Below are 13,774 nucleotides of genomic sequence, written 5' to 3'. Positions count from 1 at the left end.
GGCCATGAGTCATGATTTAACTCCTCCCTCTATCCCTTTTCCCTCTGTTCTCACGGTGATGTGTATGATAATAATGAAGTGACGTCTTCCTTCAGCTCAGCAATGACAAGCGTATGTGCTCTTATGTGAATGAGGTAGTGCTTCTGGCTCACTCTTTGATGTTGTCTCTGAGTTTTAGTGCCACACATGGCTTTGATTAGGGTCATTTATTCGGAAAGTGTATGATTGTACTCTGTGTTTTATTCTCCGGATAGGGCTGTATTTTTAAACATACAATACATATAATCAATGTCCAATTAAAAACATGTATCTTCACTTTTGTGGATTTTTAGTTTACTACAGCCTTTAAACACAGCGGCTGCCCTTCACATTGTGGTAAAACTTCATGATGAATGGACCAATAGAAATGCTCCAAAATTACTTGGAATAAAATGCTTTTTTATGTTTACTTCCATTGACAGTTAAGGAGATTTTTCCCTTCTAATGTAAAGTTGTTGTTTGGGGAGATACATGTTGTTAATTGGACAGTGACAACATGCAAATACTCCCTGGCAAAATTTATGTATTAGGAGCTAATGTATTAATAATATACACTGATCAGCCATAGCATTTAACCACCTTCCTAACATGGTGTAGATCTAATTCATGCTACCAGAACAGCTTTGACCAGTCTCTGAAAGTGTTCTGTGGTAGCCAGGACCAAGACATTGGCAGCAGATACCTTAAGTCCTTTAACTTGCAAGATTGGGCCTCAGTACACATCACACTGATGCTCACTCTATTTTTAGAGATGCTGTCATCTGGCCATTACAATTGGCCCTTGCCATGTCAGATAATCCTTACATGTGTATATTTTTTCAACACATACATGAAATTGTAATAAGATAATTAAATGCTATTCACGTTATCTGACCATGGTTTTAATTGTGTGGCTGATCAGTGTATATACACATTAAGTAGATTTTGAAGATTATGAACATTAAGTTACCATCATTTTATTTCACATATCATTTTCTTTGCTTTTTTGTTTCCCAAAATATATACTGTGTGTACAGTAAGGCAGCTAATGTCTAACACCTATTATTTAATTATTTTTAAGAATTTATTTTACCAACACTTTATGATTTTTGAAAAATGTAACCACTCTCAGCAAAAACCCATTTATTTAATTCACTGTAATAACCACTTTACTTTAGGGTTCATTTTGTATAAAAGACAGAAAATGTCATTAACGTTTCTAACAGAGAAACAATTCAGTTTCCTGACTTAGACATATGCACTTAGACTTGCATGAGTTAATAATGATTGTTTTATGAATGGAATATACTAATGTCTAAAAGTATGAAAAAACAGAAGCTTCATGGATGTACCAGTGCCATTGCATTGTAACATCATTTGATTGTTAAAAATGAAAAGACCTTCTGAAACCCTTTAAACCACTTAAGTTTTCTTAAGTATTATAGCTGTTCTTAATATTAGAATATTTGGAAATGCTTAAAACAAAAATTCAAAATGTTAAGAACATTTCTATGTCTCTGCCTATACAACATTCACAGGTGCCCAAATTAAAAAGGCAATATTTGGTCCAAAAGAACATCTAACACTCCTGTCTAATTCAAGGTCAAGAGTTTGACAGGTAATGCATATTCATGTGTCTTTCTTGCTGTACTTTGGAATTAACTGAGTTCTGATGAACTGAACAAGTCTGGTTTCTGTAAGAAACACTATGATGACCACACCTAGTAAACAAACTGCCCCGGTGGTGATGTGAGCAAGCCTTAGCAACCAGCCGCTATCACAGCAAAACATGCTCTGAAAAAGAAGAAAAAATTTGTATTAAATGTGTTCTAATTTCTACATAGTAAAACCATTAAGACCATTTTTTAAAATAAAATAATAATGTGCACATAATATACAGAGGCAGAAAAAATGCCTTTGTCTCAAACATTATGGTGGCCAATTTAACTATCTATATTTGTAGCTTTACCTCTGAGAAAGCTGTGAGGACAGAGCTAATCATGAGGGCTATCAGCACAGCTGGATGTGGGCGGAGTCCGGACAGGGGGGCATGATCACTGTGTTTGAAGTAGTGCTGTATGTAAATGAGACTGTGTGTGATTCGCAGAACCATATTACAGCAGTTTGCTAGGATAAAACCTATGCCCCCAAACAGCCAGGTCAGCCAATAGGAAAGCATCAGAAAAGATGCAGATAACCCCAGCATCACCAGGTTATACCTGCAAAAAAATTTTAAAGAATATTTTAAAGACATTTACATAGATGAAGAAAAATTGTTTAGAAAATACATGTCATGGTGTATGTTTACATTTACATAAGAACAAACCTGTCCACCTCCTCCTTGCTCATGGCAGCAAAAACAAAACACTCTGTTACACCATTGATGGCCAAAAACAGCACGTAAAAACTGTAACAGCGTAAAAGGGCAGGCCCTGAAACAAAAAAGCAAAAATTCATATTATATTTCGATTTTTGTCCACCAAGATAAATTCACAGTTTTGCAATAGTATACATAAAACTGAAAATGATACCTAAAATATATTCAATTTAATTGTTAATTTAAAAAACAAGCTGACAGCAAAGATAAAGTTTCAAGAAATGTTGACAGAAGAATATTTGTTTCAGAAGAAAAAACTATGAGTATATCAGACTGATGATATGGAAATGTCATGGAGACAAATGTCCAAATCATTTTTTTAAGGTCAATGTTTGTATATGTAGGAGGGAGCATGTGCGTGTTTTACCTGTTCCACTGCTCAGAAGTTCCCCTCCGTACAAACTGAGTGCTAGGTGGGAGTATGAGTAACCAAATGCAGTGATAATGAGTCCAATCAGGAGAACCAGCTTCAGCAGACATTCTAGTACATCTGCTGCTATGGAAACCTCCTCCTGTGGACAAATAAACATACATCATTCACTTTAAATCTTATAGTTGACTGGCTGCATTAATGAGAGCAGTGTGCTATTGTTTATACTAACTTCTTTCTGATGCTGTACATCTCTCCCTCGCTCTAATACCTTGGCAAAGAACACATAAAAACTCTCCTCGATGGGCAGAAAGAGAAACCGAGCCACCATGGAGCCAAGATTGTTTACTATATCATACACCCCTGCAGTGAAGAAAAACAGATGGAGAATGTGTGTCTAATAATATGAAGATGATATTAAAAAAAAAAAAAAAAACTTTCTATGAAATTGCACTCACCCTGGTCACCAAAGTTAAGTACATTCAGGAAGGTCATCACATAGCGCTCACCTGGGACATTAATCGAATTATATTTAGTCATTTCAAAAATTTACAAATCACAAAGGCAATGTAAGCTAATATACATTACCTTCTGTGAGTATCTGTTTGAGGAAGGACTGTTTGAAGAAACTCCAAGTAAGTGTAGCAAGCTTCCAGTTTATTATAGGCTACATGCAGACAAAAAAACCCCCAAAAAACACATTAAACAGCAGCATTTGTTTGTGTCAATCTTCAGTTTTCAAGTAAAGTAACATGGACTTTAAAGTAATGTAGCAGATGTATTGCATTTGAGTCATGTATGATAGCCTATTCCTCAGGCCCTCTATTGGCAATTATACCAGTCGACTAGACACTGACAATCAAAATTATGGGATAGAAATACCTAAATTGATCATGAAGTGGCATTGACTTAGGAATGCCCACACCATTACCAAGTTGTAAAGTGTTATCTTGTGAATGAGGCTGAACACTGGCCAGTGTGCTCACTGCAAAACAACATAAATTATCGAATAAGGCACCATAGTGTGGGACTTAGCATTTCTGAAGTTGTGTGGGTGTTTAACATTCTGTGATCCATTTTCTCACTAGTGAACAAGGAATATGTTATAGAAGGCATTACCACCCACTGTGGACAGTGCAGTGGCTGACCACAGGCACTTAATAAGTGTGACCAGCGGCGTCTGGCTAGAACTTAACATGCAAACACACAAGCGACTCTGGCAGAAATCACATCCACATTCAATGCAGGAGGACCCTCATACCCAGCCCAGCTTATTTTAAGCATTGATCTAAAAACAACTTGTCAATTCACCTGTCCTTTGATTCTTGTGGGCAGCAGCTGTGAGACATGATGCAGAGGGAAGGCCTTCTTCTTTGCATCTGCAGACCCAAGAAAACGGAGGAAGTAGACAAAATAACAGAGAAGTAGGAACCCTGCATACACACACTATAAACACACATACACACAATGTTACAAAAGTGCGGGTACAGCCAAAGAAAAAAAATAAACAGATCACAATGACCCATACATTTTAATTCATGACAGACAATCACCTGGGCAGCAGAGAATATGTAGAGACCCCATTTCGGAGCAGAGACCACCATTACTACAGTGACTAGACACTTTGCAATCATTGCTAGACTCTCAGCAATCACCTGTTCAAAAGGATGAGAAATCATGAGTTAAGGATCAACGGGGTTCAATGCATATATCATTAAGGTTTAACGGTCACTTGTGCTTGTATCATGGAAAAATGAATTTCTCCTCCCTTTTTCCAAATAAAAGCGTTTGGTTTAATGTGATTTAGCCCAGACTGCCTTTTGAATGAGGCTATATGCAGGGCATGCAGTTAGGACAGAGATAATTTATATATTTCAGTCTTAAAATAAAGTAAATAAAACTTTTTATTTCTATGGGGTAAAGAGATGAAAATGATTAATGTCTATTTTAGATACATAATTCAAACAAGCACATTAGCTGAATTCATTCATTCATTCAGTCATTATCTGTAACCACTCATCCAGTTCAGGGTCTCGTGGGTCGAGAGTCCTTGATTGCAACGCAGGAACATACACTGGAGGGGGTTCCAGTCCTTCACAGGGCAACAGCCACACACACATACAAACAAAAACCCACACCCACACACCTATGGACACTTTTGAGTTGCCAGTCCACCTACCAACGTGTGATTTTGGACTGTGGGAGAAAAACGGAGCACCCGGAGGAAACCCACACAGACACAGAGAGAACAGACCAAACTCCTCACAGACAGTCACCCGGAGCGGGACTCACAACCTCCAGGTCCCTGAAGCTGTGTGACTGAGACACCATGCCGCACACAGTAGCTGAATATCAGATGAAAACAATGCAATAAAATAGTCATAGTTTTACTTGCCTTTAAGCGGATCAGCATATGTGCTTGTGCAAGAACCCAGAGTGGCTCAGCCAGTAACTCCGTGAGAGCAGCAAAACAGAAGAGCCCCACAGCAGGAACATAATGAGGAACAGTCTGAGGATCAGGAGCCTGCAGCAGCCACCACCACACACACACCAGCAGTACACCCCAGAAACAGCCCAGTGGCAACCTGAGGGTTAAAAGGAGACAGATGTTTACAGTCTACTCAAATATCCAAAAATATACAAGTGAAAATATAATAATACATATCAATGCTGCTACAGAAAATCGGGGGGTGGGGGGGACTCATCCAATTACCGACACTAAACATTAAGAGAGTTTTTTTACTTTATTAAAATTGTAGATTTTAAAATGTTGTGTTTTTCTTACACCTAATTTCGTCTCCAGGATGAAAGAATACAAATATTCACCTCTGCTTCTGGAGAAGAGAATGTTTAGGGAACACAACTGGACTTTACAACCACTGTTATACATTTTAAGGTACGTTTACACTGCACCTTTAGTGACAATAATGTATGCCTACTTTCTTTTTTTTCTGAGAGTGTACCCTCCAGGATTCAGTTCCCTATAATAGTACCCTATATAGTGAATAACATATTTAACGATGAACAGAGAACCACTTCGGGTGTGTTCTGAATACTCACGTGAACCACAACAGGTTGATCACCTGTCTCCAATTACGCCCCGCCCCGTCCCCGCTTAGACACGCCCTCCGGAACGCCTCTCTTGACAGAAACACCAAGGTAGTGTAGAGCAGCATTAACCTGAAACACACACTGCGCTGTGAGCCTTACACGTACCACACAACCAAGAATGAGTTTTTCTACCAGGGTATTTTAAACAGACCTTACGTTAACCACGCCGATTAATTCCTTAGACACGAAGCGCAGTGTAAAAGCGTTCAAGAAGAAAGTGAGCAGGCGGAACATCACCTAAAACCAAGAGGAATAATAAAAACAGAAATCGTGTCAAGCTTCTCTTTCTGCTAGGCCACAGTCTTGTCTGTAGACATACAGAAACACCCCGTGGCAGGGTTTGTTTACCTGAAGCAGGACATTATACGATGCCAGAGTGGAAGCGCTCTTGAGTACGTCCTCAGAGCCCATTGTAAGCTTCACTGTTCACTCGTCCTCTGTTCACAATTCAAGCCCTCACAGGGCTCCAACTCATCAATTATTTATTAATCAGGCATTACACACAACGACACATTCGCTGCTGCATCAGCAACGATAACCTAATAGGAAAGAAAACTTTTAAACCATACAGATGACAGGCTACAGAACACGGACCACTTCCACATCACTAAAAGAAGACGAACGGTCCTTCAAAATAAAGGTACAGACAACGTTTCATTAAGACTAAAAATTTAAGGCCACAAAAAACGTTGACGTTAGGTGAAATCTAAGCATTTATTCGAGTGCAGTATATATTTTAGATACATGTTCCTATGCTTTCAAATATAGCCTACAGAACAGGCAGGTCAGTCATAGCCACCTTCTGCTCTAACAAACCAAATCTGACATCAACATGTATTGTGAAATAAATTATATAAGTAACAATATTTAAAATCTGCTGAATGTCTGAGTGTATTGTGCCCAGGATGTGTTCCTGCCTTGTACCCAAAACCCACTTCAACCATCAACAGGATGAAAAGGTTACAGATAATGAATGAACAAACGACTGAAAATGATAATAATTATACCTTATCATAATACCCTAATTTGAAGTGAAGGTCTGTATTTTATTTACAACCTGTTATTGTATTTGTGACTTTTATTTTGACGTCCGGTCACAATGACGTCACTACAATGTTCAAACGGTAGCAGCACTGACGAGGAGACAGAGTCGGTTGAGCTTGCTGGTTTTCTTCAGTTTGAGAAAATAATGAAAATATTTATGAATACGGTTAAAGATCACCTCTGTCTGAACCCTGGACTCTGTAGAGACTCTTAAGACGTGCGTGACGTTGTTTACAATGGCTACGTAACCACAAAAGGAAGATTTTACAGTAAGTGAATTATCTTAGATCAGTAAAAAAGTATATGCATATATATATATAAAGTACATCTTTGTTATAACCTATTTTTGGTATAGTTCCATTCAGAAAATAAATTGTGAAGTTTTTAACCATAAATTCTCACTCTTAGGTCTTCCACTAACCCCTGATAACTCATCTCTGTCCATCAACACTTAAATGAACCCATGAAGAGAAGCATGTCTGTATAAAAAAGTAATAATTATGCAAGAAACAAGGAATCCTGACGAATGTATTATTATTAAAATCGATTGTAATAAGTTTTATTAATGTTATCCATTTAAAATATATTTTTATTTTTTGTTTTGCATTCCCAGAAGGAGCAGACACCCATAGAACAAATGGCCAGGACCTTTTGAGAAGTCCATCACTGGTTCTGCAGAGAGGAAGATGATGATGAGTTCTGCAGACATTTTTATCTCAACCGCTCAGAAGTTCTTGTGTTGTGGGAATAAGAAGAAACGACTTCCTCGGTCACAGTGCTTGGATATTGCAGCCCAGATATTAGCTGTGGACTTGGGTCTCAAACCAGCCTTGTTATATGACAGCAATGCAGCATGTGCAGAACAACTCCAACAATATGTGACCTCGCTAAAAGAGGCTGGGTTACTGTCTACATCTTTGCAGATTTTCTCTATTGATGGAAACACACTTGTTGTGAATTCTGAGCTGATGAAGTCACAACTAGCAGAACTACTTCAAAAAAAGAGTTTCATCATTGTGGATGTTTGTCCTTTGAGAGAGCAGCCCAACATCAGTGGTCTGGAGTGCAGAACTGAGGACATGGTAAAAGACATTTTGGAATTTCTATGCAAAATGGACACTCATTCAGTCTGTGTTGTGGGAGAGGAACTGTATGGTCAGTGGAATTTGTGCACCCTTTTTGGGATCCTCCTTGGCTATCCTGCTTCTTATTGGTTTGATCAGACCCAGGGCTTTGAGAACTGCCTGAATATGACACCATTGATGGTGAACAAGGTTTGGGTCTGCTGGCAAACAAGTGATAAAAGACACTATAGTTGTATTTACTCCTTCAGTGTTCCTGAAATGTTATGGTCAGACATGTACAGTCATATAGAACAATGGACTGAGGCATTGAAGGAGAAGTTTGGCAAACAGTCTGTTTTGACTGAGCTCAGTTTTTTAAAGGAAACAGTCATTTTGCCATATGTAACTCTGTGACAGAGTTGCTATTCAGGTTACTGTTTTTAAAACAGTTCTATCAGGGCTGTTGTTTTGAGCTTTGCAATGACAGTCCAATATAATAAAACCATTCTGTTGATAATTTATGTCTGTTAATGAAAGTAATCTCTGTATTCTCAGAGTAGTATTAGATTTAAGTTATGTGCCATGAAGTCTGCAGATCTTTGGGGCCTGGCAATAAAAAAAAAAAAAGCTAAATCTGCCTTTGTCTTGTATTCTGCAGTCATTGGGTGCATCTCTAACAGCCACACCCATGATTACATCACAAATAAATGTGAAAGTTAACTCTGAATCTTAAAGAAGTGAGAAAAGCGAGGCAGGGCTAAAAGTCTGCTCTTTAACACTATTGAAAACATTAAGAGCCTTTATTTCTAAGGCCAAGTTAAATTAGCTTAATTTAAATGCATCTGACATGCATTACATATCATCATCAGGATTGCCAAATAAAGACAAAGTTTTTATTACGTGGCTATATCTGTAATACAGTACAAACAATGTCCCATATTTACTAGTATATATGAAAGATAATGTTTTACATGACATTAATCCTCTCAAAATTCAAAAAAGGAAAAAAAAATAAAAGTATATATTCAAGGTTGACTGCCACCAAATTACACTGTAACTAGGTGTACTATAACCACAGTGAATAAATTCTTTAAATGTTTCATTTATTTTGAAAAGAACTTGCTTCAAGTAATGTTTGAGTTTGTACTCTAAAAGTAAAAAAAAAAGGGAGGTGGGAGGTTTGAAAAAAATTCCCAAACCACACTACACATTTCATACAACACCCATGTGCAAGGTTATTTACCTTGATGTTACACTGAGCTTCAATAAAAACAGCATCAATGTAAGTGAAAACACCAAGGGCCAGTTTCATAAAAGCATATTAAGCCTAACCATAAAATAAAACTAAACAGGGACTGCTGTTTAGTCCAATATTAGGCTTCAGACTAATCTATGTTTGACAAAGTGGACCAAAGCCTTATAAAGTCTTGATGGTAGGACATAATTTCCCATCACATATCTGCACCAACACCCACACACTGCATTTTCCAGTAAGTATTCAGACCATTCACATGTTTTGACTAAATAAATCAAATCTAAATTGCTGTTTACAAATCAGCTACATAGTAATGATTGTCACATAATATTTTTGTAGTGTGTTCTGTTAATTTCTGAACTGAGGTAGACATCTGTTTATTAGAGAAGCCATGAATTAAAATCATAAAGTACCATCTGAGTGAACAAATGTTTTTTTTTGTTTGAGTCTCTTTCTCCATTTCAGTTGTGATTGAGGGTTGAAAGCACTTCTCCACAGCGCCCACTCACTTTAAGCTCAGCAAGATGGTCAGCCCTTGTGGCTCCAATGTTCAGGATGGCCACTGGGATTCGTCTCTCATTAGCTGCTAACAGGAAACGGTACCCAGAATAAACCTGGACAATACAGCAGAGTATTCTTTGGTAAAGCCCCATAAATAATCTTGTTACAGAACTAAATTAATGCTAAATAATAATTTTTTTTTATAAAATAACAATTAAGACCTAAAACATGTAGTTTTCTAAAAAATGTTACAAAAGAAAATTAGTTAAGTAGTTATCTTCTAAATAAATCTACAACACAATCAGTTATTTGCCAAAAAATAATAAAATGATGCATTACTTCCAATTTAACAACATTCAATAGAATTTTCACATTTTCAGCAACATGTTTTAGTAAGCACTTCAGGTTGCTTTGCATAAAGTATTTTAAGAAATTTCATTGTTGCCAAGTGTCTCAGAAATCATTACAGACAATTCTTAAAGTACATTCTATAAATATATGTCAGCGTTGTCACTTTAGGGCATGAAGGTCTGTGTCAAGTCTGAAGTCAACAAGGGCAAAGTCAACAGCTGTTTCTCTGCACAAAAGTAGTAGTATGCAATGTGCAGAAATTAACTTATAAACATAATTTGTACCAATCTGTCAGTTGATCTCATACAAACATTCCTGAAAATATGAGCCTTTGTCACATATAGAGAAACCCATGTCAAGTTAGTTTTCCTGGAATGATTGAGTATAAGCATCACAAATTAAAACACCTCTCACCTGGAGTGAAGATCCAGCTACAAGCACAGCATCACATTCCGCAAGCTGGTCATGCACAAACTGCACAGTGCCTCGATCCACTGTATCACCAAAAAATGTCACTTGAGGTTTGAGAATGCCTCCACAGGATTGGCACGAGGGCACTCTGAAGTGCAGTACCTGTTCATCATCCAGTAGCACATCTCCATCTGGTGCTACAGGTCCTGGACTAGATTCCCAGCCAGGGTTCAGAGTCGCAAAACGCTTCTGTAGCTTGTCACGAGCACTCAGCTCACCACATCCCAGACACATCACCCTGACAGACAGGCAGACAGAGAGAGAGAGAGAGAGACAATGTACACACTCAGTTTATTAGACATGTTAATACAGTGCCATGACAAATTTACATTTCATTAACCTTTGTTTTGATCAAAAGGGCTGAATGATTGAAATTAATATTTCAACAATAAATGCAGTGTGTGACAATGCATGTATTAGTATGGGCACTCAAAACAAAGTTTGTTTTGTAAGTACATGTCATCTACAGAGACACACATGCATTTTAATGTACAGTTACAGTTTAGTTGTTCAGTATTGGGAGGAAAAACAAATTCTAGCTTGTGACCAAAGTTATGGCATATGTTATGTATCTTTTTCCAAAGTACTAAACTCAGTAAATTAAAAAAAAAAAAAAAAAAAACACACACAAACCTATCATTTGAACAAGGTTGTTCAAACTTTTGCACAACACTGCAAAAACACTTCTGAAATTCTAAGTGCATATTTCTTAATGCATTCCAAGGTTATTCAGGTTCTTGCCTATACTTAAGATAAAAAGCTCCATTTATCTGTTTTTTAACATACCTGCTGTCAAGGGTAAAGTGGAGAGTGAAATAAAGCTGTACATTGACTTGAGGTTTTTTCTTTACCTGTGAGAACAGCCATGCAGCTCAGTCAGCCTCTGGTGTCCTGCCTTTGAATGTAAAGCATCCACATTCTGAGTGACAAGCCAGTGAACTTTGCCCTTCTTTTCCCAGTCTCTCAAGGCATAGTGTGCGGAGTTAGGGAGGTGGGAGGAGAACCGTGGCCAGGCCACATAGTTCCTGGCCCAGTATCGCTGTCGAGCTTTTGCACTGCGCACAAACTCTGAGTGCTGCATAGGCCGGCGGTCCGTCCGAGCGTACAGCCCCACGCCCTCTGACCGGTAATCAGGAATCCCAGACTCAGTGGATAGTCCTGCTCCAGTTATCACAAACAGCCGCGAGGCTCGAGTTATAAACATCTGCAGCTGCTCCAACGATGTCCTGTCCACTGAGCTGCTGGCTGGAACAAAATCCAATGCTCCAGCATGAACTGAAGAGGCCTGCTTCCTCACTGCCACACAGCAGGGGCGAGTCCACCAGGAGAACAGCATCTGGAAGCAGACAGTTACAATGCTGTTTATTTAGTTAAGAGAAACCTAATTATCAGTTTTCCCCTTCCCTTTAAGTCAAGTGTGGTTTGCAAAGTGAGCTTTTAAAGTTCAATCTGCATCACTAAATCATTCAATGATTCATCTTCTGTAGCTGCTTCGTCTTGCTTCTGGAGCCTACCTGGAATCAGTGAGTAAGGCAGGGGTTAAAGAGGAATTCTGCAAATTTTTACCATACATTTTCAAACTATTTAAAGTTAGAGTGATTGATGTGAAAAGGTTCATTTTACAAAAAAATTACCGGTGAGGATTGGACCCACTGGCTGCAATATTTACAAAAGGATTACTGCCTTTTATTTTCTATCTAAAGTGACCAGTGAACATACACATTGATTTTAATTAATCTAATTCAATAATAATAATAAAAATGTGATAATTTTGTCATATGATGACTTTGATTTAGCATAAAACATTTTTAAGACAAATTCTCAAATTGCTTTAAAACAAACAAAGCAATATACTGCTATATGAACCTGTTGTTTTTAAGAACGATTATACTTTAAATGAAGAACAACTACGCATCAAACTGAGGAGCCACTGGATTCATCGTTAAAACGGAGCCAATTAGTCAACAGCCTACAGTTGCCTTCCACAAGTAACAGACGAGAAACAGACTGAATAAAATATGCACGACGGAAGATGAATATAGTACTTCATTTTCTCATCATTGACAACACAAAGACAACCATTTACACCAAATAAAAAAATCAGGTTTTACTGGTTGTTAATTGTAATGACAGCATTTTTATTATTGACATTATCTGATCCAAGTATTAGGGAGTCGAGGGACTCTCCTCTTTGTGAAGATCCGTTGAATGTTGAACTTCTGAGTTCACTCGTTATTTATGTCCGTGTTCCACTTGTCAACAACACGACTTAATTCACTGTCACCGACAGAAACACTGCGCAGAACTACGACTAACAAACGGACTAATCACATTTACCAAGTACAACAGAAGTTTCACCGCTGACGTATTTTATATCTTTTCGGTAATATTTAGACCCGGCAACAGCAGCGAAGTACAGTAAAACCTTACCGGCTCTGAGGACCTCCTCCACATATCGCTCCTCAGCCTCCGCTCACATTGCAGTGTGGTAGTGTAGTTCTCTGGAGGATACACGAACATCACTTCCTCTTTACAACTTCGATATGCATTTTGGGCAATGTAGTCCTTTTGTACTTCAGTCGCTTACGTAAGCCTAATTTTGCCCGCAGGCATCGTTTGCAAAACATTTAACACAAACGAATAACTGATAATTCATAATATTTCCAATATATACAACCATATTGGCTTGTCAGATGTTTTGGCGCATTGCAGAAAACGTGAGATGTCTAACCACTTATCAAGTTCTGGGTTGTGGTGGGTCAGGAGCTGTGAGTTTTCGATCAAACTGCTTTTTAAAAAATGAATGAATAATCACTAAACACTGTGAAAGAATTTGCCAAAGAAAAATATATTGTAAAGTAAGTGTTGTGGAGCTGAAGTGCCAGGCCGCCTGGCAAATTTATTTGATAGTTAATATTGTAAGATTATAATTTCGGCATGAAACATTGCTGTTTGTAATTCCAGTCAAATTTTTAACATCCACCACACTGGTAAATACCAGTGAAGCTACACCTGAGTGAAAAAACTCAGAATAGAGAACCAGATCGTCACTGTTTGTATGAAATATACTTACTAGACACTGACGGACCAATGTTTGTACATTTTTTGCCCAAAATGAATTCACTGGATTGGTAAAAAGACATGTCTATATTGTTTCTAACCAAATCTTCTTCAACCCCCTTGGCCAGACCACATGCTTTGCTGCTATAGTT

General features: G+C 37.9%; 3 protein-coding genes across 8 annotated transcripts; 1 reads left to right on the top strand and 2 right to left on the bottom strand.

The window, feature by feature from the left end:
* Positions 1-1,101: 1,101 nt before the first annotated feature.
* On the bottom strand, positions 1,102-6,493 carry rft1 (RFT1 homolog). 3 transcript variants are annotated; one of them, XM_066664411.1, is made up of 13 exons: positions 6,225-6,493; positions 6,028-6,113; positions 5,826-5,945; positions 5,161-5,350; positions 4,319-4,420; positions 4,077-4,211; positions 3,354-3,432; positions 3,224-3,274; positions 3,037-3,128; positions 2,763-2,907; positions 2,345-2,450; positions 1,988-2,237; positions 1,102-1,812 (listed from the first exon to the last, which is right to left on the bottom strand). In XM_066664411.1, exons 1-13 carry the CDS (start codon positions 6,285-6,287, stop codon positions 1,648-1,650), a joined length of 1,584 nt encoding a protein of 527 aa, XP_066520508.1. In that variant the 5' UTR covers positions 6,288-6,493; the 3' UTR covers positions 1,102-1,647. The 3 variants fall into 3 exon arrangements, with proteins under 3 accessions (XP_066520508.1, XP_066520507.1, XP_066520509.1); XM_066664410.1 differs by having other exon boundaries at positions 1,106-1,812; positions 2,998-3,128; XM_066664412.1 differs by having other exon boundaries at positions 1,107-1,812; positions 2,998-3,128; positions 6,033-6,113; positions 6,225-6,276.
* c3h1orf74 (chromosome 3 C1orf74 homolog) lies at positions 6,383-8,592 on the top strand. Of its 3 annotated transcripts, XM_066666688.1 has the most exons (3): positions 7,010-7,189; positions 7,329-7,411; positions 7,534-8,592. In XM_066666688.1, the coding sequence occupies exon 3, from the start codon at positions 7,607-7,609 to the stop codon at positions 8,396-8,398; it is 792 nt and encodes a 263-aa protein (XP_066522785.1). In that variant the 5' UTR covers positions 7,010-7,189; positions 7,329-7,411; positions 7,534-7,606; the 3' UTR covers positions 8,399-8,592. The 3 variants fall into 3 exon arrangements, with proteins under 3 accessions (XP_066522787.1, XP_066522785.1, XP_066522786.1); XM_066666690.1 differs by lacking the exons at positions 7,010-7,189; positions 7,329-7,411 and adding an exon at positions 6,383-6,516; XM_066666689.1 differs by lacking the exon at positions 7,329-7,411.
* A 298-nt stretch (positions 8,593-8,890) lies between these two features.
* sirt4 (sirtuin 4) lies at positions 8,891-13,753 on the bottom strand. Of its 2 annotated transcripts, XM_066666086.1 has the most exons (5): positions 13,636-13,725; positions 12,993-13,063; positions 11,414-11,898; positions 10,506-10,800; positions 8,891-9,853 (listed from the first exon to the last, which is right to left on the bottom strand). In XM_066666086.1, the coding sequence occupies exons 1-5, from the start codon at positions 13,703-13,705 to the stop codon at positions 9,701-9,703; spliced, it is 1,074 nt and encodes a 357-aa protein (XP_066522183.1). In that variant the 5' UTR covers positions 13,706-13,725; the 3' UTR covers positions 8,891-9,700. The 2 variants fall into 2 exon arrangements, with proteins under 2 accessions (XP_066522183.1, XP_066522184.1); XM_066666087.1 differs by lacking the exon at positions 12,993-13,063 and having other exon boundaries at positions 13,636-13,753.
* Between the last annotated feature and the right edge of the window lie 21 nt (positions 13,754-13,774).

Source organism: Hoplias malabaricus, chromosome 3 (genome assembly GCF_029633855.1).
Source record: "Hoplias malabaricus isolate fHopMal1 chromosome 3, fHopMal1.hap1, whole genome shotgun sequence".
NCBI lineage: Eukaryota > Metazoa > Chordata > Actinopteri > Characiformes > Erythrinidae > Hoplias > Hoplias malabaricus.
Note: the sequence above shows the minus strand (reverse complement) of the source record. Positions and strands in the feature narration are given on the sequence as shown.

Excerpts from the sequence above, each read along its gene's own strand:
- rft1 (XM_066664410.1), bottom strand. The coding sequence starts at position 6,287 with ATGGGCTCTGAGGACGTACTCAAGAGCGCTTCCACTCTGGCATCGTAT. Across the intron at positions 2,451-2,762 it reads ACTTCTGAGCAGTGGAACAG|GGCCTGCCCTTTTACGCTGT; the intron begins GTAAAACACGCA and ends TTTTTGTTTCAG. Across the intron at positions 1,813-1,987 it reads TCCTCACAGCTTTCTCAGAG|AGCATGTTTTGCTGTGATAG; the intron begins GTAAAGCTACAA and ends CTTCTTTTTCAG.
- c3h1orf74 (XM_066666690.1), top strand. The coding sequence starts at position 7,607 with ATGATGATGAGTTCTGCAGACATTTTTATCTCAACCGCTCAGAAGTTC.
- sirt4 (XM_066666086.1), bottom strand. The coding sequence starts at position 13,705 with ATGTCTTTTTACCAATCCAGTGAATTCATTTTGGGCAAAAAATGTACA. Across the intron at positions 13,064-13,635 it reads CATTGGTCCGTCAGTGTCTA|AGAACTACACTACCACACTG; the intron begins GTAAGTATATTT and ends TGTATCCTCCAG. Across the intron at positions 9,854-10,505 it reads TAGCTGGATCTTCACTCCAG|GTTTATTCTGGGTACCGTTT; the intron begins GTGAGAGGTGTT and ends TGTATTGTCCAG.